At 37.2% G+C, this 26,166-nt stretch overlaps 4 protein-coding genes across 10 annotated transcripts; 3 read left to right on the top strand and 1 right to left on the bottom strand.

The window, feature by feature from the left end:
* Nucleotides 1-83: 83 nt before the first annotated feature.
* LOC125472471 (histone deacetylase 19-like) lies at nt 84-3,786 on the bottom strand. Of its 2 annotated transcripts, none has more exons than XM_048573972.1 (7): nt 3,237-3,786; nt 2,587-3,027; nt 2,059-2,289; nt 1,366-1,436; nt 1,227-1,284; nt 498-575; nt 84-399 (listed from the first exon to the last, which is right to left on the bottom strand). In XM_048573972.1, the coding sequence occupies exons 1-7, from the start codon at nt 3,762-3,764 to the stop codon at nt 313-315; spliced, it is 1,494 nt and encodes a 497-aa protein (XP_048429929.1). In that variant the 5' UTR covers nt 3,765-3,786; the 3' UTR covers nt 84-312. The 2 variants fall into 2 exon arrangements, with proteins under 2 accessions (XP_048429929.1, XP_048429930.1); XM_048573973.1 differs by having other exon boundaries at nt 498-569.
* A 2,436-nt stretch (nt 3,787-6,222) lies between these two features.
* Nucleotides 6,223-8,395, top strand: LOC125472311 (tetraketide alpha-pyrone reductase 1-like). The gene is made up of 6 exons (XM_048573569.1): nt 6,223-6,349; nt 6,445-6,614; nt 6,834-7,028; nt 7,317-7,479; nt 7,578-7,770; nt 7,938-8,395. The coding sequence occupies exons 1-6, from the start codon at nt 6,223-6,225 to the stop codon at nt 8,077-8,079; spliced, it is 990 nt and encodes a 329-aa protein (XP_048429526.1). The 3' UTR covers nt 8,080-8,395.
* Nucleotides 8,396-10,973: 2,578 nt separating this feature from the next.
* LOC125472371 (tetraketide alpha-pyrone reductase 1-like) lies at nt 10,974-16,582 on the top strand. Of its 3 annotated transcripts, none has more exons than XM_048573701.1 (7): nt 10,974-11,147; nt 14,188-14,338; nt 14,570-14,742; nt 15,113-15,307; nt 15,642-15,804; nt 15,926-16,109; nt 16,336-16,582. In XM_048573701.1, exons 1-7 carry the CDS (start codon nt 10,989-10,991, stop codon nt 16,475-16,477), a joined length of 1,167 nt encoding a protein of 388 aa, XP_048429658.1. In that variant the 5' UTR covers nt 10,974-10,988; the 3' UTR covers nt 16,478-16,582. The 3 variants fall into 3 exon arrangements, with proteins under 3 accessions (XP_048429658.1, XP_048429659.1, XP_048429660.1); XM_048573702.1 differs by having other exon boundaries at nt 11,004-11,147; nt 14,185-14,338; XM_048573703.1 differs by lacking the exon at nt 10,974-11,147 and adding an exon at nt 12,454-12,626 and having other exon boundaries at nt 14,185-14,338.
* Nucleotides 16,583-17,249: 667 nt separating this feature from the next.
* Nucleotides 17,250-20,718, top strand: LOC125472402 (phototropin-2-like). Of its 4 annotated transcripts, none has more exons than XM_048573768.1 (5): nt 17,250-17,620; nt 17,730-17,834; nt 17,944-18,291; nt 19,257-19,439; nt 19,595-20,718. In XM_048573768.1, exons 3-5 carry the CDS (start codon nt 18,140-18,142, stop codon nt 19,698-19,700), a joined length of 441 nt encoding a protein of 146 aa, XP_048429725.1. In that variant the 5' UTR covers nt 17,250-17,620; nt 17,730-17,834; nt 17,944-18,139; the 3' UTR covers nt 19,701-20,718. The 4 variants fall into 4 exon arrangements, with proteins under 4 accessions (XP_048429725.1, XP_048429726.1, XP_048429728.1 ...); XM_048573769.1 differs by having other exon boundaries at nt 17,730-18,157; nt 18,238-18,291; XM_048573771.1 differs by having other exon boundaries at nt 17,730-18,157; nt 18,235-18,291.
* The last annotated feature ends 5,448 nt before the right edge of the window (nt 20,719-26,166 follow it).

Here is a 26,166-nt window from a genome sequence, read left to right as displayed (position 1 = left end):
ATTCCTGAAATAAACACGGTTTTCGGGTTCCGACAAAAAATATACAGTTTTAAGGTACGACAGTCTAATTACAAATCGACGCATCTACCAAATTTGGATACTTATCCATATAAGTTCAAACAAGCGTTGAATTCTTACAAAATACAAGAAATACTACGATACAGGAAATGCTAAGATACATGAAATGCTAAAGCTCAAATAAATTACCAACTTCACAAATCGTTGGACAGTTGAAAGTTTTTGTTTGTCGAGCGATGGTTTAGAATGACCTGGTGATAAAGTCACCCCAAATAAATTTGCTCGCGATAACGTTTATATCTGGTCTGCAGGTTTATTCGTAGTCTCTTGTTCAACCTTCACAGCTGGTTCATCCGCAGATCCAGAGCCCATATCCAAAGCCTGCAAATATCAAAGTCGACAGAGAACTATTAGTGGGAGAGCGTTTTTATGTCAAAGCAAATCCTGATTTTATCGATGGCCTTATGTGTTAACTTCACCTTTGTTCCTGTCGTAATCTCTTCTACTGCTGGATCATAGCCTGAGCTTCTAGTATTCTCCGAGGTCCCTTTCTGGATCTCCAGCGTGCCACAACAACGAGAATCAGATATTGTTGATGTAAATAACATAACAAATAGGTTGTCATCCAAGAGGAAAATAGGCCACATGTTAATGTAAATTTTAAAATGCGGCACCGCAAAGGAAATGAGCACATCTTAAACATATAATCATAAACAGCAGCAGCTACCAGGGCTGGAAACATTATATTCTTATAAGAAAGGGAACATTACTAATCACCAATGTAGGCTTCACGTGAAATTATATAAGAAACAGGATAACAGTGAGAAGCAAAGAAACACTATGAAGAGACAAGAGTCCCCTTTATTTACGATTTGGATGGCTTGAAATCGGTTCTAGGTAAATCCAGGTTTTGGTAACTTTACCGTTAGAGCCGTCAAGAATGGTGCATATTAACTTGGTTCATTGCGTCATCTAAACTAATGAAATAGTAAACTACAGAGGACTGTTTAACTTGTGGATAGAAGATTTTGTTTTTTCCTGTAACTTTCATCTTTTAGCCTTTCGTCAATATATTTCTGTCCTTCATCAAAAAATGTAGCAGTGCTTAAGAATAGACAAATGAATTGGTAGCCAAATACAGTGAATTATAGTTGAAATGACTCCACAGCCGAAAAAAGTTTGAGTTCGAGAGATGATGTGTGACATACCGGATCTTTAACCTCAGGTTCAACGATCTCTTTCTTTACTCTGCTTGGTAAAGGCTTACTGTATAAAACAGAAATCAGTATATTGCCAAGACAAAAGTGCTAGATAATGAGAGCAAATTAGGAGAATAAATTGAAGTACCGTTCATCATCAACCTCCATATCAGAATCTGGATCCCACCTCTCATCTGGGTCATCCTGTTCTTCATTCTCCTGAAAGAAGTTAAAAGGAATAAATAGTAAACCATTGAATACAAGCCAATAAAAACAACGTTAAGTATTGAGTACATAACAACTGAGATTAGATTGATCTGAACAGGCAAGCTACATTCTTTACACATAGATTAAAAAAAGTCGGAATGGAGCTTTGCCGCTGTTTACATACACAACTTTTACTTTTGGATCATCACTATACTCGTTAAAAAAATCTACTGAGACTTCCATCAAGTAATCCACAGTTATCATACTACAGGAAGGAAGCCGAAAATATAGGAATGTCAAAATGTAAGCTTGATAGCAAATAGATGGAAGGAAAAGACAGAAATTTGGGGTCTTCTGCTCAGGAAAAATGTGGAGTACATGCAGGTACCAGGTAGTTTGCTACAAGAAATCTTGAGAACAACAAGTTACTAATTTAGACAATAGACACAAGACAACCTCATGCACTTTAGCTGTATAATGTCAAATCCGAACAATGAACAGTAACTTGCTATGATAAGTCTAACAAATCAATGCATAAGAAAAAATTTCAATCAGATGATTATTATGTTTTGATGAAAATAGAAGATGGAAAAACGAATTAATTCTGAGAAAATGATTAGTTGCAGAAACATACCTCCGGAAGCTCAGTATCAGGTGGTCTGTCCTGAAATTGGACACTGGGTGCATGCTGAAGTGTGGAGAGGTTTTCAAGAAGCTTTGACCGTATTTCTTCTAGTAACACATGAGAGTTCTTATTTTCCATGTTACTCGGGGCAACATGAAGAGTATAATCTGGGCCAAAATACTCATAATACTCGTGCTGTGGCATTTTGTCCTCAATTTCTGCTCCAAGTGCTACTCCTGTCTGCATTACAGACAACATATCAAAATCAAAAGAATTCCATAAGACTCAAGACTAAACAAAAATTAGATGCACCAAATACAGATGATGCGGAACTACACATGTCAGATTTACAGCAATGTGTTAAAGGGTAGTCGTTTGCCAGGCACTATACTCATATTATGCAATCACAAAACATTAACATGCTCTGGCACTAGATTATAACTCGTGATAAAAACCATGCGATATGTTAGCACAATCAGATCACGGGTGAAATAATTTGGAAACGTTAAAAGGTAAAACAGAATACGAGAAGTGTACCTCGTAGCACCAGCAACGAGCAACATTGCGAATGGTATAGCCACCGCCACCTAGAAGCAAGAGCGGAACGTTGAAGGATCTCATATATCTAACACACTCAGCGTGACCTTTGATGGAAAGATTGAAGCAGCCAAGCCTGTCTCCAGATAAGGAATCAGCACCACACTGGAGAACCACAGCCCCAGGCTTAAAAATTTCCATCACCTTCCCAATGATGGGCTTGAACAAGTAATGGTAGCTCTCATCATCAATCCCATCATCCAACGGGACATTAAGGGAGTAATACTTCCCTTTTCCGTACCCAATATCGCGAATGTCCCCTGTGCCAGGGAAATAATCCCCAAACTTATGAAACGAAACGGTCATGACCCTGTCTGTCGTGTAAAACGCCTCCTCAACACCGTCTCCATGGTGAATATCAATATCCACATACAAAACGCGCTGTTCAGGCGAAACATTACCAATTTCAGCAACCCATTTCAGAGATTACACAATACAAAACTAAACCAACACCAAAGAGTTTGAAACTTTAACCGTGCAATTCACATTTTCGACAACCGAATTCAGAGATCATACAAAACAAAACAAACCCAATAATCCAAACATAAAAAAGCTCAAAACTTTAACACTACGCAATCAGATTAACTAACCTCGTGCTGCTTAAGAAGCTCCAAAATTGCAAGAACAATGTCATTCACATAGCAAAACCCAGAAGCCTCACACTTTTTAGCGTGGTGCAAACCGCCAGCCCAATTAATCGAAATGTCGCAAATCCCATGGTTGAGCTTCACAGCGCCGCCGACCGACCCGCCGGCGTAGGTCTGGCAAAACGAGTACAACCCATCAAAGACAGGGCAGTCCTCGCCGACATTGAACCGCTTGAGCTGCCGCAGCTGGTCCTGCTGGGTTTCCGGGGTGATGTTCCGGAGGAACGCCACGTAATCGTCGGCGTGGAAGCGGCAGAGGTCGCGGTCGCGGGCCGGGTAGGGTTTGAGGACCTGCATGTTCTGGAGGAGGCCGTAGTGGGCGAGGAGGGCGTGGGTCATCCGAATTCGGTGGGGCTTCATCGGGTGGCCCTGGCCATAATAGTAATTTCCCACTTCTGGGTCGTAGAAATAGCTCACCTTCCTCTTCACGCCGTCGGGACCCGACGCTAGAGAGTTGCCACCGGTGTCCATCGTCGGCGGAAACCAGATTTTTCAGCCAAAAATTGGAATTTTTATAATTTTCAGATTGGTTTATTGGGGGTTTAAATCGGCGGGTAGGGCACCAAATCGATGCAAGGAAACTGCTTTATTTTGGTCTATTTATATCTGATTTATTTAATGGAGAAAGAAAATGGCTTGGATTTGATTTGAATTGGAAGGAGTGAGAGAGTGAGTGAGAAGAAAGAACAAGAAGAACGTAGCTTTTGTTTGTTGTTTTATTTGTTCCCTCTCTCTTTACTAGGGTTTTTCTCGGTCCTGATTTTGGCCAAACTCATTATTTTAATCTTTTATTTTCAAAATCAATTGATGTCGTTCCTGACATTCACTATCCAACATCAATTTGGTCATCCTTTTTAGATTTTATTAATTATCCTATTAGTTTATATGTGAGACCTACAAATCCAATAAAATTGTGACACGTGAATTACACAAAAAAAAATTTTTTATTGCAAATGATTAATGACATTTATCAAACTCCTCATTTTGATCTCTAAGTTTCAAAAATTGATAAATATGGTCCCTGACTTCCACTACCGCACATCAATTTATTCATTCTGTTAAAATTTCGTCATTATTTTTTATTAGTGTACTGATATGGCCCCGCTAATTCAATCATATGATTCCACTTGGATTAATTATAAAAAACTATTTTAGTGTAAACAATAAGTGGAGAGGAAATGTATGAATTCGAGATGCAGTATGTCGAAATAGAATGTTGTATGCATCAAGACAATCTTCCGCTTGCGTATTTTAGGATGATTTACAAAGAAATGTTTAGGTTAATACAAACTAAGTCTGAATAGGTAGTGGTACTTACATTAGCATGTCGAAATAGAATGTTGTATTCATCAAGACAATCTTTCGCTTGCATATTTTACGATGATTTACAAATAAATGTTTAGGTTAATACAAACTAAATCTAAATAGAAAGTGGTACTTACATTAGGCTTAATTTAGTTTTTTTCTTTTTTCTTTTTTTTTTGTGTGTCAAAAAATAGAATTTTATTAGATTAGGCGTTAGATTAGTTACCAATGAAGTTTGAACTTACGTCATCATGTAAAGACTCAACTCATTTCCATCACTGTAGTAAAGGACCACTTGCTTAGGCTTAATTTAGTTGAAAGTAGTGATTATATTTTTTTTCGTGTCCATGATATGTGGGAAGCCACGGTCAACAATCGAGAAAGTCAAAAATGAATATAAATTTACTCAATTGTTACTTTTAATTAATCTCATCTTGATTTTTAAGTATTCAATTACAGGTTTTGAAGTGAAATTCGTACTTTTTTTTTTTTAATTCCATTTGTCATAGTAAACACATGGAAGAAAGAAATTGGAAAGGTTTTATGTAATGCTCTGATACTCATGTTCTAGTAAAGCAGGGACATCAAGATTCGTAATGATTCCAATTCACATTTCTTATAATAAGTTTAGTAGTTGTGTCTTGCCAGTATTTAAAAAGATCTTAAGTTCGAATTTTTTCCTTTAATTAATTAGAAAATGAAAACAAAAATAGAGTAAGGCCCAATTTAATATTACTTTTTTTAACCAAAAACTGCTTCACTTTAAAGTTAAGCAATAAAAAAGTGTTTGGTAAAAACAAAATATACTGCTTATTTTAAAAGCAATGGCCTCCAGACAGTAGTTTTTAAAAGTAGCCTATATGTTGCTTTTAAAAGTTGATTTAATAAAAAAACAGAATTAAGCCTTTAGAATATTTTTAATTCCTGCTATACGCTCATTAATTTTAAACGATGACATTATTTATCCTTCTAGACACTTCTTTTACACTGTTTTTCAAACTCACAACACTTTTAAAAATACAGTTTATAGAACATTTAACTGCTTTATTTTGCAGCTGATTATTCTTAAAGCATAGCATAAGCAATTTATCAAAAAAGCACAGCAATCCCAAACTGGCCCTAAATCTAGTGGTAATTGTATTTTTTTTTTTTTTGAACAACGTGTTTTTTCTTTTTTTAAAGAAATTTAATGTCGTATCTACATGCAATAATGTCAACAACTATCTTTTATAAAAATCTGGACTTACAATATCGTCCAACAAAGCTTATACCATGCATCGTTTATAAGAGGGATCAAGAAATCGAGTCCAAATATTTGATATGGAGCTTGTGCTGCTAAAATGGCATCGGACTTCATCACTTTTGCATGACTTGCCTACTTCTAACCTTAGCTCAAGCTAAAAATCATTTCCCTCATGTCTTTGACTTAATAAACTTCAAAAAGATCAAGATTATCTTTATAGTAATAAACCACAAGCATAGGATGGCTTACCTAAACAGTTCTTAATGAGAAACCTCAATGCACGCAGCATGCACTTTTATATTGTTTATATCTATACATTCCTGATAAAACCTGGTGGCTTGGAATATGCAGTTGTACTAAAGCACTGTTAATTTGAATGAGATGAATCAAAAACTCGAATCCAAACGTAAAGTTTGTGTCACCGGGGCTTCTGGTTTTCTGGCATCCTGGCTCATTAAGCGGCTTCTCTTGTCCGGCTATCATGTAACGGGGACCGTAAGAGATCCAGGTAAATACCGTAACCCCCAAGTCAATCTGCTTCATGTAGCATTGGATTCGTTTTTTCAACATAAAACTTATGTGGTTTTCTGCATGAGTTCAAAGGAAACGAGAAGAAATTGGCGCATTTGTGGAGGCTAGAAGGAGCTAAGGAAAGGCTCAGATTGGTGAAGGCAGATTTGATGGAAGAAGGCAGCTTTGATGATGCAATCTTAGGGTGCCATGGTGTTTTCCACTCTGCTTCCCCTGTTTTGAAACCTTCATCTGATCCCAAGGCATGTTGCTCATCTAACTTTTTCTCGTTAAATAAATGACTTATGTTATGTTGTTATGCTATCAATACAGATTATACATTTAAACAGAATTTCACTGTACTAATAGCCGAGATTGATAGTTTATCACATAGCATGCGGGACAAGAGAACATTTCGCTTAAAATTAATGGTCTTGTACATAATTTGAGTATTGTGCTTATCTTTTGTCATCCATGCACAGACCGAAATCCTGGAACCGGCTGTTGAGGGTACCTTGAACGTGTTACGTTCGTGTAAGAAGAATCCGTCTCTAAGGCGCGTCGTCCTTACCTCATCTTCTTCAGCTGTAAGGGTGAAACCAGAAGGGGATTTCGCCTCCAACGTACCGCTTGATGAGTCATCTTGGAGCTCTGTCGAACTCTGCGAGACGCTTCAGGTAGCACTAATTAACAAAACTCTCTCTGTCTGTTCTTGTTAAGTATTTTTCCTTACCACTGCCAGTATGCAGTCCAATATTCGATGACGTTTTCAGCGAATTCAACATAACTTTGCAGGCTTCCATTCTTAAATACACAAATAGCTAGCTGCAAAACAAATCAATGCAGACTTGTATTGATCTATGTTATTACATTTCTTATGCTCAATAATTTATTTTTCCATGTACATTACATATGATGCATCCGAACGGTGAACTGACAAATTATGCATCTACCAATTACAAAAGATATGGTACCCTTTGTCGAAAATTTTAGCTGAGAAAGCAGCATGGGATTTCTGCAAAGAAAATGGGATTGATTTGGTAACCATCCTACCCTCCTTCGTGATCGGGCCTAGTTTGCCCCCTGATTTGTGTTCTACCGCATCAGATGTTCTTGGCCTGCTTAAAGGTACTACTACTGCTGATTTATGTCCCTGCATCATAAGCGCTTCGTATAATCTTGATCATAAGCGCGTTAAATGGTTATTTGTTTGAACATTCTAGCAGGAGAAACAGAGAAATTCAAATGGCATGGAAGGATGGGATATGTTCACATTGATGATGTTGCACTCTGTCACATCTTAGTATATGAGCATGAAAGTGCTCATGGTCGATATCTTTGCAGCTCAACAGTTTTGGACAACAACGAGTTGGCTTCCTTATTATCTGCAAGATATCCATCCTTACCTATCCCCGCAAGGTTTGATTTTTTACCAGTTACAATTAATTAAGCATAATTTATCAGTTCCTGCTACGGGCCGATCCATTTTTTTGAATCCTAATCTCTAAAAAAGAAAAAACGAGTGTCACACTAAGCGTATCAATTGTATCAGATGATTAATCAAATATTGACGTGGGAATTTTCAGGTTTGAGCAACTAGGGAGGCCACATTATGAGATGAACACCTCAAAGATGGAGAGTCTAGGGTTCAAGTTTAAGAGTATCCAAGAGATGTTTGATGATTGCATTGCTTCTTTGGTGGAACAAGGCCATCTTCCTGCACTCTAGTTAATTTATGCTCTGTGATTTTCTTGCCATACTGCCAATAGCTGAATAAAGTAATTAATAACTTTACTTTAGCCTGTACTACTTAATCAATGATTTGGACTTTGGATTCACAATATAATATGTAAAATGTTTGACAAAAAATGTTTCCACTTTTTTTTTTTTTTTAGACAAGTGATATTTAGAAAAAAGGAATTCAAACTCAAAAGTTTCCGTACGTGACTACGTGATCTCAGTCGCTTAAATTATAAATTATAAGTGCTTCATCTATTTATAAACATTTGACTATGCCCATAGGTGGGTTGAAATACTTTTAGCTTTTTTGGGTCTCTATGGGGATTAGTCATTTTTTTGGGGTGTTGGATATCTCAAATTTGGCCCAAAAAATTAGAGAAAAATACAGAAACCATATTCATTGCCCAAAGAATGCATGAACTCTAAATAAATATATGAATTCTACTAGATAAGTGAATCTATTTGGAATATCAAGAGTCAATCTATGAAGTTTGATGTATTTGATAGCAAAACAATCAAGAAGGATTTTGATGGGGCTCCTAATCACTAGTGTACATTGATTAAAACGTTATTAGTTTTTAATTTTGAACCAAAGTTTTTTTAACTTTGTATACATCAGCAATTAGCAACAACTATTTTATATTTTAAATTAAACATTACAACTCAAGTAGTGGAATGGAGACATTCTTTAAAACAATTTTTTTTGAAAAAAAATTCGTGATTAAAATGTCGAAAATAAGTTAACAAAAGAGTAGTTTTTTTTTTTTTTTGAACAAACGATATTATCTCGACTAAAGAGATAGGGAAGTAGGTTAAGCCTCACAATGGGTTAGCAATAATATGGTTCGAATTCGCCCTTGGCGATAATCAGACCTAAGGCCTCTTACTTACAAGTGAAGAGGAATACTATTAAATTATAGTATAAGTGGCATATATACTTTGATTTGATTTAGATTAATTATAGGGAGTTTTAATGAAAAACTCACGGTACTGTTCACTTTAACAAAAAACCATATTTTTACACTAAAAAGTCAATTCTGATACTATTCACTTTACCCTTTATTTTGTCTTTATCATTAAAACTTAAAGTTTTCAAGTCATTTTCATTAGTTTTCCTTTAATTATAAGGATTTACTTGGGTTAGTTTGACTTGATTCTACTTGGGCATGTGGGAGCGTAGTTTTTCCCCTCAAGAAGTCAATTCACTACTCTCAAAAATCAGGATGTGGAGCTATAATCAGGATTTGGATCCCATCTGGATCCAAATTGTAAGAATCTTAAGGATTCTCATATCCTAATCATTCATCATATATTGTGCGGTCAGAAATCATTTGAATTTTTTTATTTAAAATTAAATACAAATAATATCTAAAGAAAACTGGCAACACGACGTATGATGAACGACAAAGATGTGAGGATTCCGAGAGGATCCTCATCCCTATAATCATGCTGAAGAGATGTTGCACTATCCCACTAACATGCCCTTGTGGAATATCCAATGAGTTATGGAGAAAAATGAAGGGAAGTGAAACTTGGAGCCCAATACTTCAAAGCCTATACATATAAATGGCAACTAACGTACCTACAAGAAAGTAGATATGAAATTATTCTAAAGTTCTCCTACAATCATATTAAGTACTCATTAATATGAGTGTCAGAGTGTTTTTTTTTTACATGTATTTTTGTCACACTCACAATTAAAAATGGTAGAACTTCTCAATGTATTTATAAGATTACTTATTGGTCAAGAATTGGATCCGAAATTTTTCGCACTGGCAATTAGCCCTATGTGAGAAACGTGCAAAAAGCATATGGAGAGGCCGAGAACACCGTCCAAGCTATAATGGGGGTACAAGTTAAAGCCCCAAACAGCGAAGATTCTCTGTCCTCCTTTATGATTTCACGAATTGACAAGAAAAGCTTTTATGCACATATTGATATGCAGGAGCACTTGACAAATAAGCAAGTGAGAAGTAGCATGTACAATTATCTTCCAAGCTTTCTAGATGGATATCAAACTGAATTGCTAACAAACTAATAAAACAGTTGCATAGTAGAATTTTGATGTTTTGGGCAAATTGTTAATGTGTCATGTGATCTATAAAATTCTCTCGTACCCATCAATGCTATTTTTCCATCCACTTTTTAACGATAGTTTTAATGACATCTCTAACCTTTTGCAGAATGACTAATAAGGACCATCTTTAACCTTTTATTCTTTTGTTTTTGTTTTTGTGTTAATTTTTCTTACTTTTTAGGTTCATTCTGAAAATTAGAATAATGTAAACTTTAATTTTCAATTAAAAAACTAAAATTAGAATGAACGAAAACATGAGCCCAGCAAGTTGAAGCCATCGCAACGACACCAACCAAGTTGAAATCATCATTTTCCTCGTCTCTAATGTCAGTTCCTTCATGTCCATTCCAACTCTTCATCAAACACCATAGACCAATTTCAATTACCTTAAGAAACCTTACTCTTTTTCTCTGTCTCTTTCTCTCGTACCCATTGATATATAGTTTCGGCAATCTACGTCAAACTTTACTCAGGTCATCTAATTGACGTCATTTCAATACCCCACTTCAATTAATCCTCTACTTGCGTTGTAATTGCATGGAGCAACTACGAGGTCGACCGAGGATCTCACTCATCCTCATATAAAATTAGAGATGGAGTTAGCTGACGATGGGAAGGGGGTTGCCTGCCGTCGAGTGGTTGTGGTCTTGATAAATGCATATTACTTATTATCATAACTGTCGGTTTGTTCGATAGAGTGTAACTAAGCTGGCTTTGAATGGAGTCAATTTTAAAAAAATAATTTTTGGACGACAAGAAGACGAAAAAATGAGAGCCTCTTTTTTAGTATCCCTTTACAGATATTTATTTTATTCTGGCCATGCCAAGCATTATTCTAATCCAACAGACTGAATGGCGTCAAGTTTTGCCAGATGAGAATATATGCTGCTCTTCTGAACTTGACATGTTTGACTTGGGTTCTCCGCAACTGGGTCTCACCATTTTCCTGCCGGCTGGAGCCCTCAAACAGTCAAACCAGGTCTGGTTTTCCTCTCTCTCTCGTCTCTTACCTTCGGTATCTTATTTCATCCCTACTTTTTCACTCTCGGAAGAAATCCAACTTAATCCAATCTGAAAACTTACAAACATAAACAAAATCTGATCCATTTAACATATTTTCTTCCGCTCTTTGGTTCTCCAATTTTCATGAGAAATAGGAGAAAAACTAGCAAACATAAACAATCTGACCCATTAAACATATTTTCTTCCGCTCTTTGGTTCTCCAGTTTTGTAAGAGAAATAGGAGATGGGTTTTGATTATTAATAGATTACTAAATAAGAATAGCGTATGAATCTTGGAATGCCAGGTTTTGCGTCAGATCTTCAGTTAGCTTCAAGTGTTTCATGTCTTTTCTTAAAAGTCTATTTCCAAGTTTTTTTAGATCTTCCTTTACTCTTTTTGTCGTGAGTCCCTGTCTCACATATTCTAACTGAAGTATCTGTGGATCTTCGATTCACATGTCCAAACCACCTTAATCGATTTTGTCGCATCTTATCTTTGATTGCAGCTGCTCCTATTTTACCTTGGATATCCTCATTTTTAATCATATCATTTTTCGTGTGTCCACACATCTAACAAAACATTATCATCTCACTACGCTCATTTTTTGCACGTGTTGATGTTTGACCGCCTAACATTTTATGCTATAAAACATTGATGGCCTTATTGTCGTCCTATTAAATTTTCTGTTGAACTTTAGTAGCATACGACGGTCACACAACACATCCTATGCAGTCTTCCACTTCATGGTCGAGATTTTCATTCAATTTTTCGTTCTTTTGCAAGATAGATGCAAAATAACGAAAGCGTTCACTCTTTGATACTTCCTGATCTCCAATCATCACCCCTATTTCATTTGGACCTCCATTTCCACTAAACTTGTACTCCATATTCTTTGTCTTTGACCTACTTTGGCGAAGACCTTTAGTTCCAACATTTCCTGCCAAAAGTTTAACTTCGCATTTACTCCCTCTCGCATTTCATCTATCAACATCATCTGCAAAAAGTATACACCAAAAAAATATCATCTTGAATATGTCCCATTAACCCCTTCATAACCAATGCAAAAAGATAAGGTCAGCATAAACAAGTAATTTACTAATCTTTGCATTTGGCTAGTGAGTGAATGTAAAAAAGAGAAGAAATTGAGTATCCGCACAATTTTGTTTATTTCATCCTTAGTTCTCCTTTAATTTATTCACTCCAAAGGTTTGAACATACATTGGTGAGGATGGGGAGGGAAAATGTCTGCCGAAATCACTTTCTTTTTTTCTTGTTGGATTAGGGCAGTCGGGTGCAAGGAAGAGGAGAGGTTTGATGGGTTGCAGCCGTGTGGTTTCAGTGCTTGGATTTTGTTTGGACAGTTCGGTTTGAAAGTCTATAAATTATAATGCACACATTTGAATACACCAATTAGACTACAAAGCAACAGATTTGGGCGTAGTCAAGTTGGATAAAGTAATGTGCTCACCCCCCCCCCTCTCTTTCACCCAGTAGACTACAAAGAAAATTTAACGAGTGATGGTGAAATTCACCTTCATGAATAATACCCCATGTTGGTGTTTTATGGCCCCAATAACTTATTCGATCTCTTCTAACCTGTTTCCATCTGCATTTGTTATTAATATATATTTTTGTTGAAGTTCCTTTCGATTGCAAATATAAGGATAGTATAGTGGCACAAGTAAGGGTGTCGAACCACAGGGACTGATAAACAAATAAGTAAAACCTTTGACTCTTACATATTAGCATTAGTTAATGACTCCTATGATTTAAAACTGGGGAGTTTAAGTAATTTTGGAAAAGAAATAAAGATAGAAAGAAAAGGGAAAAATTAGAATTACCTAAAAATAAACCTAAGACTTGAAATAGGTTAAAAATGTTTTTAGTACATAAATATGTCTTCCCCTAAACATTCATAAATCAATGAGATGATCTTTTAACTTATTTATTTCAAATGCACAACTAAGATGTTCACATATCTAGCTTGACATATAACTAGATTGTATGAATCCTCATTTTCTTTGCATGTGAGATGCATGGCATATACATGAAACTTATATTTGTAGGAGCAACCTAACAAGGCATATACTCAGATTTAGCACCCAAAAACTCATTAAGAACGAAGAGGATTATGAACATCACATGAACCCTAGAACATGGCATTTATCCTAGATTTTCATGGAATCAGTTTACATGATTAGTTCTGAACCTAACCACATGTTGCTAATGAATGAAAGAAGATATGGCAGTCATCCTTATCATTCTCACTCAACATAAAGCAAACATAAACAAGGTAGTTAAGCTTGAAAATATGTGCTTGAAACAATTGAAGGCAGAATGCATAAAAAATTAGGAAAGCTAGAACCTAGAAACTGCTCAAGGCCGAAGACTCTTACTCTCTTCTAATTCTATGTTTTTCTGTTTTTTTTTCTCCTCTTTTTCCCTCATGTTGTGTATTTGTCTCCTATTAAAAGGCTTAGGAGTTATCTAACATCTGACACATTTACATCCTTAAATTGACTCTCATTTATAGCTCATTACAATCAGCTTTTAGCATAGGAGTAACTGAAAACTAGCTGTTATCAAAATTTATAACTGAACAACTCCTCTTTATTTTGTCATAATTTCTTGTCAAAACCTCCGAATCACAAGCTGTAAAGACTATCAGAAAGAAGACTTCCAAGGCTTTCCAACATATATGGCCCATTTTCTAATTCATTCTGAGCACTTCGGGGCAAAGCTTGCAAGTTGGCTGTTCTGTAAGGGCCTTTTCTGGCAGATCTTGGGCCACTTGTGGGCTATGGTCTGGTATTGGGCGAGTTGGGCTTCAAAATGTCCATTCTAGACTCTTAAGATATTAAAATAAGATGATTTCTTCAAGCCCTTACTTTCATCTTAAAATACAATACAAACAACAAAATACTTTGTGATGCATAGAGATTTTAAGTCAAAAACCTAAGTAAAAGAGGGCGTAAAAGTATAACTTTATGCACTCAACAATTTTGGCTTGCAGTAGAAGAGTGCTGCTAATTTGAAGGGGATGGATGAAAAACTTGAATCCAAAGGCAAAGTTTGTGTTACGGGTGCTTCCGGCTATCTGGCATCTTGCCTTATAAAGCGGCTTCTCTTGTCGGGCTATCATGTAATTGGAACCGTCAGAGATCTAGGTAATCTCCTCGTCAATCTGCATGATCAAAGCCTGCAATGCATTTCTTTATTAAATGACAGATTTTGTATCGATGATATATGTTGATGACAATGGTAGATAATATGCCTGTTAATAGAAAACCTTATTATTGTGTCATCGATCCAAAATTCTTCCTTCAACAAATAATTGACGTCCGCACACAGAATGTTTATAAGATTATGATATTCTGGTTTGTGCAATGCATTCAAAGGAAACCAGAAAAAGTTGGCGCATTTATGGAAGCTGGAAGGAGCTACAGAAAGACTCAGATTGGTGGAGGCTGATTTAATGAAAGAATGCAGCTTTGATGATGCAATCTTGGGATGCCATGGTGTCTTCCATTCTGCTTCCCCTGTATTGAAGAAACCTTCATCTGATCCAAAGGCATGTTGCATCTTATCTGAGACTATATATGCCTTAAAATTAAGGGAACTTTTTTTTTTTACCCTGATTCCTGAACACTGGGCCTTTGAGGTTGCAAAATCTTCAATTTGGATTGTACATTGAACAAAAGTTCACCCTCTCGATAGTTCAGATTGATAGTCTGGGTTGTACATTGAACAAAAGTTCACCCTCTTGTTCACCCTCTCGATAGTTCAATTGATAGTCTGGATTGTACATTGAACAAAAGTTCACCTTCTCGATAGTTCAGATTGATAGTCTAATAGCATAACGTGTCAAATTTCTGGCTCCCAAATTATTAAGCCTTCACACAAATTGAGGAATGTTGTTATTCTGTGTCATGCATGTATAGACAGAAGTCTTGGAGCCAGCGATTGAGGGCACCTTGAACGTGTTGCGTTCGTGTAAGAAAAATCCATCTCTGAGGCGAGTGGTTCTCACTTCATCTTCTACAGCTCTATGGAATAGACCCGATGAAGATTTAGCATCCAGTTTAAAACTGGATGAATCATCTTGGAGCTCTGTGGAACACTGCCAGAGACTTCAGGTTGCTTTCATCACCTAATTCACATAAAATCTTCAGTAGTTAATATTTTTTTTTCTGGTACAATTAAGAATAATTTTGAATTCTGCTTTTTTATATATAGCTCTCTAATAAGATGCAAAAGCATTGCAGATTTATGTTGATCTCTGCGAGTACATTTCTTAATCTCAATATTTGCTTATGCCATGTACATTATATATTGTATGTATGTGTGTGTGTGTGTGTGTGTGTGTGTATGTGTGTGTGTGTGTAACCAAGTAACTGATTCACTGACAAATTATGTATGCTTTCATGATTCGCTTCATTGATCTGGCCGTGTGTGTACCTGTTACAAAAGCTTTGGTACCCTTTATCTAAAGTTCTAGCCGAGAAGGCAGCGGGGGATTTTTGCGAAGAAAATGGGATCGATTTAGTAACTGTTCTACCTGCGTGGGTGATTGGACCTAGTTTGTCACCTGATCTATGTTTGACTGCATCACGGGTACTCAGCCTGCTTAAAGGTACTACTGCTGCTGCCTGGTTTATGTAGATCAAACCGATACACTGTAGATTATGCATGATTTTCACTTGTTGATCTTGGTTTAATTTAAACGGTTATTTTTTTCCTGAGCAATTAAGCAGGGGATACCGTATGGTATGGAAGAATGGGATATGTTCACATTGATGATGTTGCACTCTGTCACATCTTGGTTTATGAGCATGAAAGTGCTCATGGTCGATATCTTTGTAGCTCAACAGTTTTGGACAACGATGAGTTGGCTTCCTTATTATCCATGCGATATCCTTCCTTACCTATTGCCAAAAGGTAAATCGATCAAATCCCAATTGCTGAAATAGTTGTGTCGTCAATGTGTGATTCGTATGTCATCGGTGTTTGATTTTGATAAGTTCAGCAGTCAGAAATTGATAAGCTTGCTACATTTGATCTACCACATGGTAATAAAGTAAAAACATATGAAGATGAACTTGAACAAGCAGAAATTTATATATACTCTGTTGTTTTGAAGTTTAATTAACATGTGAATTTTCAGGTTGAAGCAAGTAAGCAGACCATATTATGAGTTCGACACGTCAAAGTTGCAGAGTCTAGGATTCAAGTTCAAGACTATCCAGGAGATGTTTGATGATTGCATTGACTCTTTGGTGGAGCAAGGCCATCTTTCTGCACTCTAGTTAATTTATGCCTGTGAAAGCAAACTAAAAACATACTCTGATTCATCAAGATGAAAAATAAAAACTGACTTAACCCTAGGGCCTGCGGCACATGGATTTTCTATCTGTTTAATGCATTGCTGCTAGTGTTTATATCATACGGAAACAACCTAAATGCATATGCAGCAGCAGTAGGAAAAACCCTAAACTCATCTAATGCGTGCGGCAGCCAAAACATAAAAACATATTATGATGCACTCGGTGCTAATGCTCTGTTAATCTAGTCTGTGTTATGTGGCAGCCACTTCAACCAGGTAACTAGGACTTCTATGTATATGTGCAGCAGCTAGACTCTCTTATCCCTATCATAAACCCACAAGCCTAATAAGGCCTAATCACTTATCAGTTAAGATATAATGAGATAACTCTAGGTGAAGGGATATGGATGAAAAACCAGAAATATTAACAGGAAGTTGAATGCTTAAAAGCAAAACAAGGTCATGCGGCAACACTAGGATCCTAAAGGTATATATGTATATATATGCTAGGGTTTTAAGCTGACTTAAAATGATGGGCTTAAGCATACTTAATTATACAAACAAGCTCAATACTCTTTTATTAATGAACAATACGACTCAACATTTAGGCCAAAATTGAATAGCCCACTGAACGTTAACCTAGATGGTATGAATGCATATATATGCCGAACTTAATTGAGTGATATCTCTTAACTGCTTGCCATTTTTGTGATCAAGAGCACGTAAAATATGTATTAGTCTAAGACATTACAGTAAAGGACTGACGTGGTCTTTTTCCGTGCCTTTCTTTATCTCCCTTACTTCCAGTTATATTATTTGCGTATTTGCTTGCCATTTGTGGCTTTTTGGTTTCTTTTGGCTTCGGCCCTGGTTATGAAATACTCCCAGTTCTCAAAAAAAAAAAAAAAAAAAAAAAAAAAAACGAAAAAGAAAAGAGGTCTCGTACCAATCGAATGGTAGCGACTTGCAGAAACAGATTCTGTAATTCATCAGGACTGGTGGTTCTTACCAAATGCGCCCTTTTTGTCGGTTTCTAGGAAGTGGGAACCGAGCATGGCTGCCTTCAATGCTGCCAAAGCTCAGTGAAAACTTTCTATCTGAGATATCAAACTCCAATTTTCAGCAGGTCCTTCCAAGCAATTTCATTTTTTAGATAATTTATTGCCTGTTAATTCTCTAGGTAGCACATCGTGTTTCTCTGAGTTATTTTAATTGAGTGATGTTTTCCATTCCAGTCTCCACTTGAAAAATAGCAAATTCTTGATGAAATTCAGCGCCGGATTATATGCTAAAGTTTGAATAGTTTGACGCTTTCTGTGGGAAACGAGCTTGTAGATTACGTACGTTCTTAGCTTGAGCAACATATGTATATTTAAAATTCTATTTGTTTATAAAATTTTTATAGTTAAGTGATGTTAATGGCTGGTGGATTTTCTGTTGTCAATGGAGGTCTTCAATCTGAAGGATGTTGGAGCAAACCCTAGCAACAAGCAAGCTGCTGGTACTGTGGATATTGGACCAGTAAGCAGTTCTTCAACAAACACTTCCGCTCCTGCTGCTAAAAGGAATTCCATCACCAAGTGGATGGCATTCGAAACTGCTCAAGCTTCAGCCGATCCAAAAAGCACTTCTGCCACTGATTCAAATGGTGGTCATGCTTCCAGTTATGTATGCTACACTTCAGCAGACTTTTGTTGTTTCTGATGCCACTGAACCTGATTGTCCAATTATGTATGCTAGTAGTGGCTTCTTTGGGATGACTGGGTATTCTTCAAAGGAGGTCATTGGCAGGAACTGGTAAGTTACTGATTTTTAGCACATTGAACCGTTTCTGACATTGGACTGATTTTTAGGATTGCTTAGATGTATTGGATAATTAGCCGGTTCTAGTCTAACATGTTACCTATTTCAATTTTAATATACGATCAAGTTAATAATCATATCCTAACATACAATGGCGGATCTAGGATTTGAACCTTGGGGGTCTCAGTATTAAATATAAGTTTTTTAAATAGAAACAAAATGCGAAGTGCGCAAAAAAAAAAAAAAAAAAAAAAAAATCAGTTTAGTCACTTGGTGAGCTTCTTGTGCACATGTCAACATATATAGGCATACGAAGAAGCAATCTAATGAGTGAAATGGAGAGAATTTTGTCAAGTGTTGCCAAAACAGTCTGCTGAGATATGTATAGCATGCATTACATCAAACATTTAGTAGGAAAAAAAGAGACCGTTACCAAACATTTGAAGGATCATTGAAAAATCTTCACATATATATTTTTTGGACCAGAATGGTCATGGGATCGCCTGGGTCCTATTTCCATCCGCCTCTGGTAACGTAGTATGATATAATTGTTCGAGTATCAATTTGGACCATTTCTGAGACATATTGTTTTCATTTCCATACACGATAATTTGACAAAATAACATGGTGGATTGCATTACCCTAGAACTACTCCAAGTGAGATTTTTTTTTCGTTACTGACGTTTTATGTCTTGCGCCCCGGCGTTTTAAGCTAAACCAAACAGGTGCTATAACTACATCGTAACTTGAAATTGGGAAATAGTTACCGCGCAGCTTCACTCCCTTCAGTTCAGCTCAGTCCCCTTTGTAGCAATTTTAGGGTTTCGTTCAATTTAGGTCAAAATTTCTGGTCCGAGTTTCAATTAACCACAACGTATGGCTTCACCTCCACGAAGACGAAGACATCGAAAAGAAAGAAAGCAATTTGGTGCCCTAAAATTGTGATATTTTGGATGCAGCCGATTTCTTCAGGGACCGGAAACGGACTGGGACGAAGTGTCGAAGATCCGACACGCGGTGAAGACCGGGAAAAGTTACTGCGGTAGGCTCTTCAACTACAAGAAAAGTGGAACTCCCTTCCGGAATCTTCTCACCATTACCCCAATCAAAGATGAGCCAGGAAACACCATCAAATTTATTGGGTCAGTCCCCAAATTTCTAAATTTTATGAAACTTTTGTAATTTGAATGCTCAATAGAATGTTTTCATTTAGTTTTCATCGATATTGCTTGAAATTTTATTGCAATTTTTTTCTTGGGATAGTTTTGAGAAAAAAGTTTACTTCTTGATCTTGCAGAATGCAGGTTGAGGTCAACAAGTACATAGAAGGGGTGAATGACAAGGCACTGAGGCCGAATGGATTGCCCAAGTCACTAATCCACTCGGATGGTAAGCTAAATTGACAAATTTTCGGGGTTTTGTATGGTTGTTACTTCATTTTTTTTATGGAATTGTGTTGTGTAAGGATTACATAAGTAACATGCATTTATATAGACATGCATGTGATAAAGAAGAAATAAGGTTGTAGGATTACGTGAATCATATTTCTATGAAACAAGGATGCACTGCATGCAGATATGCAACATATAAGGTCTACGTAAAACTTACCTGAGGAAGCAGAAGACATTGCAGAGTTCTAGGTTGTCTTTTACTTCCAGTACTTCAATAATATCTCTCAGCTATATGAAAAAGGTTCAACGTATTTTAGAGATTCAGCATATGGAAGTAGGGACATAACCATAGTATTTATATCATTAGGGTTTATTCACAGCCGGCCTATTATTGGTTGTGATAAACAAACCCTATCACTTAAGTGATTGAGCCCCACCATGATTCTATATCTTTGTAGCGAAACCTGTCAGATTTCTTTGAGGTCAATTGCAAAGGTTAAGACTTCATAATCCTTATTTCAATAGGACTATTAGATTACATATGCCGTTAACAACTTGATAATCAAGTGCCTTATAACACAAGTAATCCAATATATCATTCATTGTCATTCATAACTTTACATTCTCCCACTTGAATGTCAATGAATTATCCTAACAAATAAGAACTCATGGTGATCACTGAGTCTTCATAAGTATGCAACAACCTTTCCTAGCAACCTGTCACCTTGAATCGAATGTAGAACCAAAGAAAACAAAGAACAACTTTGTATGTTCCTTTCACTCCAAGATTACATACACATTCAACTTAAAGCACCTTGTTGCTAACAAAGTCACGGTGTCAAGAACTAATAATCAAAACATTAGTTCACAAAATAAACTGAAATTAACTTGGGTACGAAATCTGTTAAGATTAATATATCAGTTATGAAATTTCCATACTGATAAACTCATGCATGGTTCAAATAACAAAGGAAATTGATAGAGAATAATAACCAACAATTGAATGTATCTGTGAACACGAAAAATTCCTGAAAACAAGAAACAAGAATACGTGTACAAAAATAATATTTTTGTGTTTAATGATTTTGGGGTTACGATCTCTCAAATTTGGTCCTCTGATTCGATCTCCGTAAGATGTATATTTGTTGATCCAAGGGCCGTCGAGGCTTGATCTTGGATGAACAGTTGTAAGTTTCTTCAAGGGCCTTTGTGGCTTTGATCTTGAAGGATGGAAGTTTCTTTAAGGGCCTTCAGGGCTTGATCTTGAATGTTGATGGATAAGCGGATCTTCAAGGGCTTTTGGGCTTGATCTTGAAGAACGGTTGGTTTTCTTCGAGGGCTGTCGAGGCTTGATCTTGAATGAACAATTGGTTTTCTTCAAGGGGCCGTCGGGGTTTGATCTTGAATGAACAGTTGGTTTTCTTCAAGGGCTTTTGGGCTTGATCTTAAAGAATAGATGTGTGGATTTGTTTGTGCTGTTGATCCAAAGGATCGTTGAGGCTTGATCTTAGGATGAACGATGAACACTTTCTTCAAGGGTCGTCGGGGCTTGATCTTGAGTTGGTGGAAGTTCTTCAAGGGCCGTCGGGGCTTGATCTTGAAGGAGAGGTGTATGGACTTCTTCAAGGGCTTTTGGGCTTGATCTTGAAGGTTGATGGATGAGCGGATCTTCAAGGGCTTTTGGGCTTGATCTTGAAGAACGGTTGGTTTTCTTCAAGGGCCGTCGAAGCTTGATCTTGAATGAACAGCTGGTTTTCTTCAAGGGCTTTTGGGCTTGATCTTGAAGAATAGATGTGTGGATTTGTTTGTTGATCCAAGGGGCCGTCGGGGGCTTAATCTAAGGATGAACAATTGAACACTTTCTTTAAGGGCTTTTGGGCTTGATCTTGAATAATAGATGTGTGGATCTTTAAGGGTTTTTGGACTTAATCTTGAAGAACAATTGGATGTGTGGATTTGTTGAGGTTGTTGATCCAAAGGGTCATTGGGGCTTGATCTTAGGATGAACGGATGATGAACGATGAACACTTTCTTCAAGGGCCATCGGGGCTTGATCTTGAGTAATGGTTGTGTGGATTTTTTCAAGGGCTTTTGGGCTTGATCTTGAAGGTTGATGGATGAGCGGATCTTCAAGGCTTTTGGGCTTAATCTTGAAGAACGATTGGATGTGTGAATTTGTTGAGGTTGTTGATCCAAAGGGTCGTTGGGGCTTGATCTTAGGATGAACGGATGATGAATGATGAACACTTTCTTCAAGGGCCTTCGTGGCTTTGATCTTGAAGGTTGATGGAAGTTTCTTCAAGGGCTTTTGGGCTTGATCTTGAATGTTGATGGATGAGCGGATCTTCAAGGGCTGTTGGGCTTGATCTTGAAGAACAGTTAGTTTTCTTCAAGGGCCGTTGAGGCTTGATCTTGAATAAACAGTTGGTTTTCTTCAAGGGCTTTTGGGCTTAATCTTGAAGAATAGATGTGTGGATTTGTTTGTTGATCCAAGGGGCCGTTGGGGCTTGATCTAAGGATGAACAGTTGATGAATGGATCTTCAAGGGGCGTTGGGCTTGATCTTGAAGAATGGGTGTATGGGTTTGTTGGGTTTGTTGAGGTTGTTGATCCAAAGGGTCATTGGGGCTTGATCTTAGGATGAACGGATGATGAATGATGAACACTTTCTTCAAGGGGCCGTCGGGGCTTGATCTTGAATTGGTGGGAGTTCTTCAAGGGCCGTTGGGGCTTGATCTTGAAGGAGGATTTGACGAAGAACGAAGAGTGCTTTCTTGATCCTTCGGGATTTTCTTGAGAGCTTTAGAACTTTAAGGCTTCAAGGTTTTGGTGTGTTATGGATGAGTTGTTGATCCAAAGGGCCGTCGGGGCTTGATCTAAGGATGAACAGTTGATGAATGGATCTTCAAGGATCTTCAAGGGCTTTTGTGGGCTTGATCTTGAAGAATAGATGTGTGGATTTGTTTGTGCTGTTGATCCAAAGGGCCGTTGGGGCTTGATCTTAGGATGAACGATGAACACTTTCTTCAAGGGCCGTCGGGGCTTGATCTTGAGTTGGTGGAAGTTCTTCAAGGGCCGTCGGGGCTTGATCTTGAAGGAGGATTTGACGAAGAATGAAGAGTGCTTTCTCCATTCTTCGGGATTCTTGGGAATTTGGGGGTTGGATGCTTGAGAGCTTTAGAGTTTCAAAGCTTCAAGGATTTTGGATGTGTGGGGAGTATTCTCTTCCATTTTAGGAGTAGAGAAATGTATTTGTGAATTGGTGTCCATTCCTCTTGATGGAGAAGCCTATTTATAGGCTTTGAGAGTGAATCACCACCATTCATTTTTTTGGTGAAGTGAGTGGATAATGTAGGTGAAATGAGTGGAGGTTGTAGGTAAAGTAAATGGATGTTGTAGGTGAAGTAAGTGGATGATGTAGGTGAAATGAGTGGAGGTTGTAGGTAAAGTAAATGGATGATGTAGGTGAAATGAGTGTGTGATGTAGGTGAAATAAATAAATGTTGTAATTTTAATACCTTGGTTAACATTTATTTCACTGAAAGTATCACATAAGAATCAATCGAGTGCTCACTCCCGCTCATTGACAGAATTAAAAGAATATCTCATTCCCATATCAAAAGTGTGCTTCTTAAATATTCCCACTGGTAAGGCCTTTGTAAGAAGGTCAGCAACCATAAGTTCTGTGCTTATGTGTTGAATATCAATAGTTCCTTTTCTTACCTCATCTTTTACCTTCAAGTACTTCATATCCATAAGTCTGTTTGCAAGTGATCTCTTGTTATTCTTCGAGAAAAACACTGCGGCCTTGTTGTCACAGTACAACTTAAGTGGTTTCTCAATGTTGTCTACCACACTTAATCCCCTTATCAAATTTCTAAGCCTATTTGCATATTTAGTTATAGTATAACATCCAATAAACTCAGCCTCCATTGTTGACGAAGCAGTCAATTTCTGTGTAGCACTTTTCCATGACACAACACCACCAGTAAGCATAAATATGTATCCATTAGTTGATCTTTGATCATCAATACACCTGCCAAATCTGAATCAGTATAAGCCAATAACTCAAGTGCATCAACATGTTTAAAATGAGCATGAAATCTTTGGTTCTCTTGAGATATCTCAAGACTTTCTTGGCTGCAACCCAGTGAGGTGGTCCAGGATTTGCTTGAAACCTGCCTAATACACTAACTGCAAATGCCAAGTCTGGTCTTGTACACACTTAAGCATACATCAAGCTTCTCACAAATGATGCATAAGGCTTGTCTTTCATACTTTCCTTCTCTAACTCATTTTTGGGGCTTTGTTCACTGCTCATTTTGTCCCCCTTCCCAATTGGTAATTCATCACCAGCGCATTTCTCCATATGAAATCTTTTAGTGATCCTGTCAACATATTGCCTTTGTGAGAGACCAAGAGCTCTTTTGTTTCTATCTCGAATGATTTCTATGCCCTGCACAAACTTGGCTTTCCCCAAGTCCGTCATGTCAAAACTTGTAGCTAACATGTCTTTGGTAGTTTGTAGCAAGGTGAGATCCGAAATGGCAAGTTGAATATCATCCACATATAAGACTAAGTAGATGATTTTTGAGCCACTTACCTTAAGATATACACATTCATCCATCTTATTTTCTTGGAAACCAAAGTTCGACATTACAGTATCGAACTTCTTGTTCCATTGTCTGGAAGCCTGCTTCAAACCATAATTGGACTTGTTCAATTTGTAGACCATTAACTCCTTCCCCCTTTCAACAAATCCTGGTGGTTGAGTCATGTATATGTCTTCTTCAAGATCTCCATTTAGAAACACATTCTTGACATCCATTTGATGCAGTTCCAGGTCTTAAGTGTGCAGTGAGTGCTAAAATGACTCTCATGGAGTCTTTGGTTGAAATAGGAGAAAAAGTCTCATTATAATCGATTCCTTCCCTTTGTGTGAACCCCTTTGCAACTAATCTAGCTTTGTGTTTGTCAATGTTACCAAGTGAATATCTCTTAGTTTTGTAAACCCACTTGCAACCTACTATTTTAGTAACCCCACTCGATTTTGAAACTAGAGTTCATACCTGGTTCTTCTGCATAGACTCCAATTCCTCATCCATTGCAACTTGCCATAATTTGGATCTCATGCTAGTGATAGCTTGATGATGAGTGATAGGATCATTTTCATCTCCTAAATTGTACTCAGCTTTATTTAGGTATACGAAATCCAGAAGAATGATTGTTTTCCTTGCTCTTTGTGATTTTCTTACACTCACTGTTTCTTCATAAATTTGATCGTGAGCTGCTGCTTCCATTGTAGTGCTAACATCTGAAATTGGATCATCCAATGGAAGTGTAAGGTCCATTTCCATTTCTGCAATGTCATTTGCAACAGGTACTTGTGTGTCAATCCTCAAAAGGTTGATATCTGCATTGGGAAACTCAGGTTGTATATGTGTTGGCATAGATAACATAGTTCCTTGTTAAGGAAAGAAACCACTGAAGCTGTTATCAGTAGCTAATTCTTCGAATTCTGGAAATGTTAACACACCTTTAGTGAATTGAACTTCATCCAATTCTTCAACAAATTTTGCATTATATGTCTCCATTATTCTGGAGTGACCATGAGAACAATAAAATTTGTACCTTTTGGACTTCTCAGAATAACCAATAAAGCTGCAACTCGTGGTTCTGGGATCTAGTTTCTTCTCAGCTGGATTGTAAAACCTTGCCTTAGCTTTGCAACCCCATATATGGAAGTGGTTGAAGCTTGGTCTTCTTCCAGTCATGCTTCAAAAGGCACCATGTCAACTGACTTACTTGGTACCTATTCAAGATGTAGTTTGCAGTTTTAATGCTTCACCCTAGAGAAAGATTGGCAGCTTAGAGTGGGCAAACATCGATCTTATCATGTCTTTGAAGGTCCTGTTCTTTCATTCTGCAACCCCATTTTGCTAGGGAGTACCTGAGGTTGTGTATTGTGCCACTATACCATTTTCTTGAAGAAAGGTTGCAAAAGGACCTTTATGCTGTCCAGTTCAGAATACCTACCAAAGTACTCACCGCCTCTATCAGATCTTACAATTTTAATGTGTTTCTCTAGCTGTTTTTCAACTTCTAGTTTGTAAATCTTAAAACACTCCAATGCTTCAGATTTTTCTGACATAAAAAAGACACAAGTATATCGTGAAAAGTCATTAATAAGGGATATAAAATATGACTTTCCATATATAGTTTTGTTTGGAAATGGTTCACAAATGTCAGTGTGTATTATTTCAAGTAGGTTTTGACTTCTGTTTGATCCCTTCCTTCTTGTGTTGGTTAGTTTTCCTTTGTAACAGTCTGTGCATTCTTTAAAATCATTGAAATCTAATGGTGGCAACAGGTTTTTGTTGGTTAATTTGACAATCCTTTCCTTAGAGATGTACCCCAGCCTCTTGTGCCACCACTGAGGATTTTTCAGAAGTGAGCAATCTCTTGGAACCAACATGTTG

The sequence above is a fragment of a genome, unplaced genomic scaffold (assembly GCF_019419815.1).
Source record: "Pyrus x bretschneideri cultivar Hongxiangsu unplaced genomic scaffold, Pyrus_bretschneideri_v1 Contig7, whole genome shotgun sequence".
NCBI lineage: Eukaryota > Viridiplantae > Streptophyta > Magnoliopsida > Rosales > Rosaceae > Pyrus > Pyrus x bretschneideri.
This window is presented reverse-complemented; position numbering and strand designations above follow the sequence as displayed.

Coding starts and splice junctions, on each gene's coding strand:
- LOC125472371 (XM_048573701.1), top strand. CDS start 10,989: ATGCCAAGCATTATTCTAATCCAACAGACTGAATGGCGTCAAGTTTTG. Junction 14,743..15,112: donor AACCTTCATCTGATCCAAAG/GCATGTTGCATC, acceptor ATGCATGTATAG/ACAGAAGTCTTGGAGCCAGC. Junction 15,805..15,925: donor GGTACTCAGCCTGCTTAAAG/GTACTACTGCTG, acceptor GCAATTAAGCAG/GGGATACCGTATGGTATGGA.
- LOC125472471 (XM_048573972.1), bottom strand. CDS start 3,764: ATGGACACCGGTGGCAACTCTCTAGCGTCGGGTCCCGACGGCGTGAAG. Junction 1,437..2,058: donor CTGATACTGAGCTTCCGGAG/GTATGTTTCTGC, acceptor AACTTCTTTCAG/GAGAATGAAGAACAGGATGA. Junction 400..497: donor AGATTACGACAGGAACAAAG/GTGAAGTTAACA, acceptor TGATATTTGCAG/GCTTTGGATATGGGCTCTGG.
- LOC125472402 (XM_048573768.1), top strand. CDS start 18,140: ATGGTGGTCATGCTTCCAGTTATGTATGCTACACTTCAGCAGACTTTT. Junction 18,292..19,256: donor GAGGTCATTGGCAGGAACTG/GTAAGTTACTGA, acceptor TTTTGGATGCAG/CCGATTTCTTCAGGGACCGG. Junction 19,440..19,594: donor AACACCATCAAATTTATTGG/GTCAGTCCCCAA, acceptor TTGATCTTGCAG/AATGCAGGTTGAGGTCAACA.
- LOC125472311 (XM_048573569.1), top strand. CDS start 6,223: ATGAATCAAAAACTCGAATCCAAACGTAAAGTTTGTGTCACCGGGGCT. Junction 7,480..7,577: donor TGTTCTTGGCCTGCTTAAAG/GTACTACTACTG, acceptor ACATTCTAGCAG/GAGAAACAGAGAAATTCAAA. Junction 7,771..7,937: donor TCCTTACCTATCCCCGCAAG/GTTTGATTTTTT, acceptor GGGAATTTTCAG/GTTTGAGCAACTAGGGAGGC.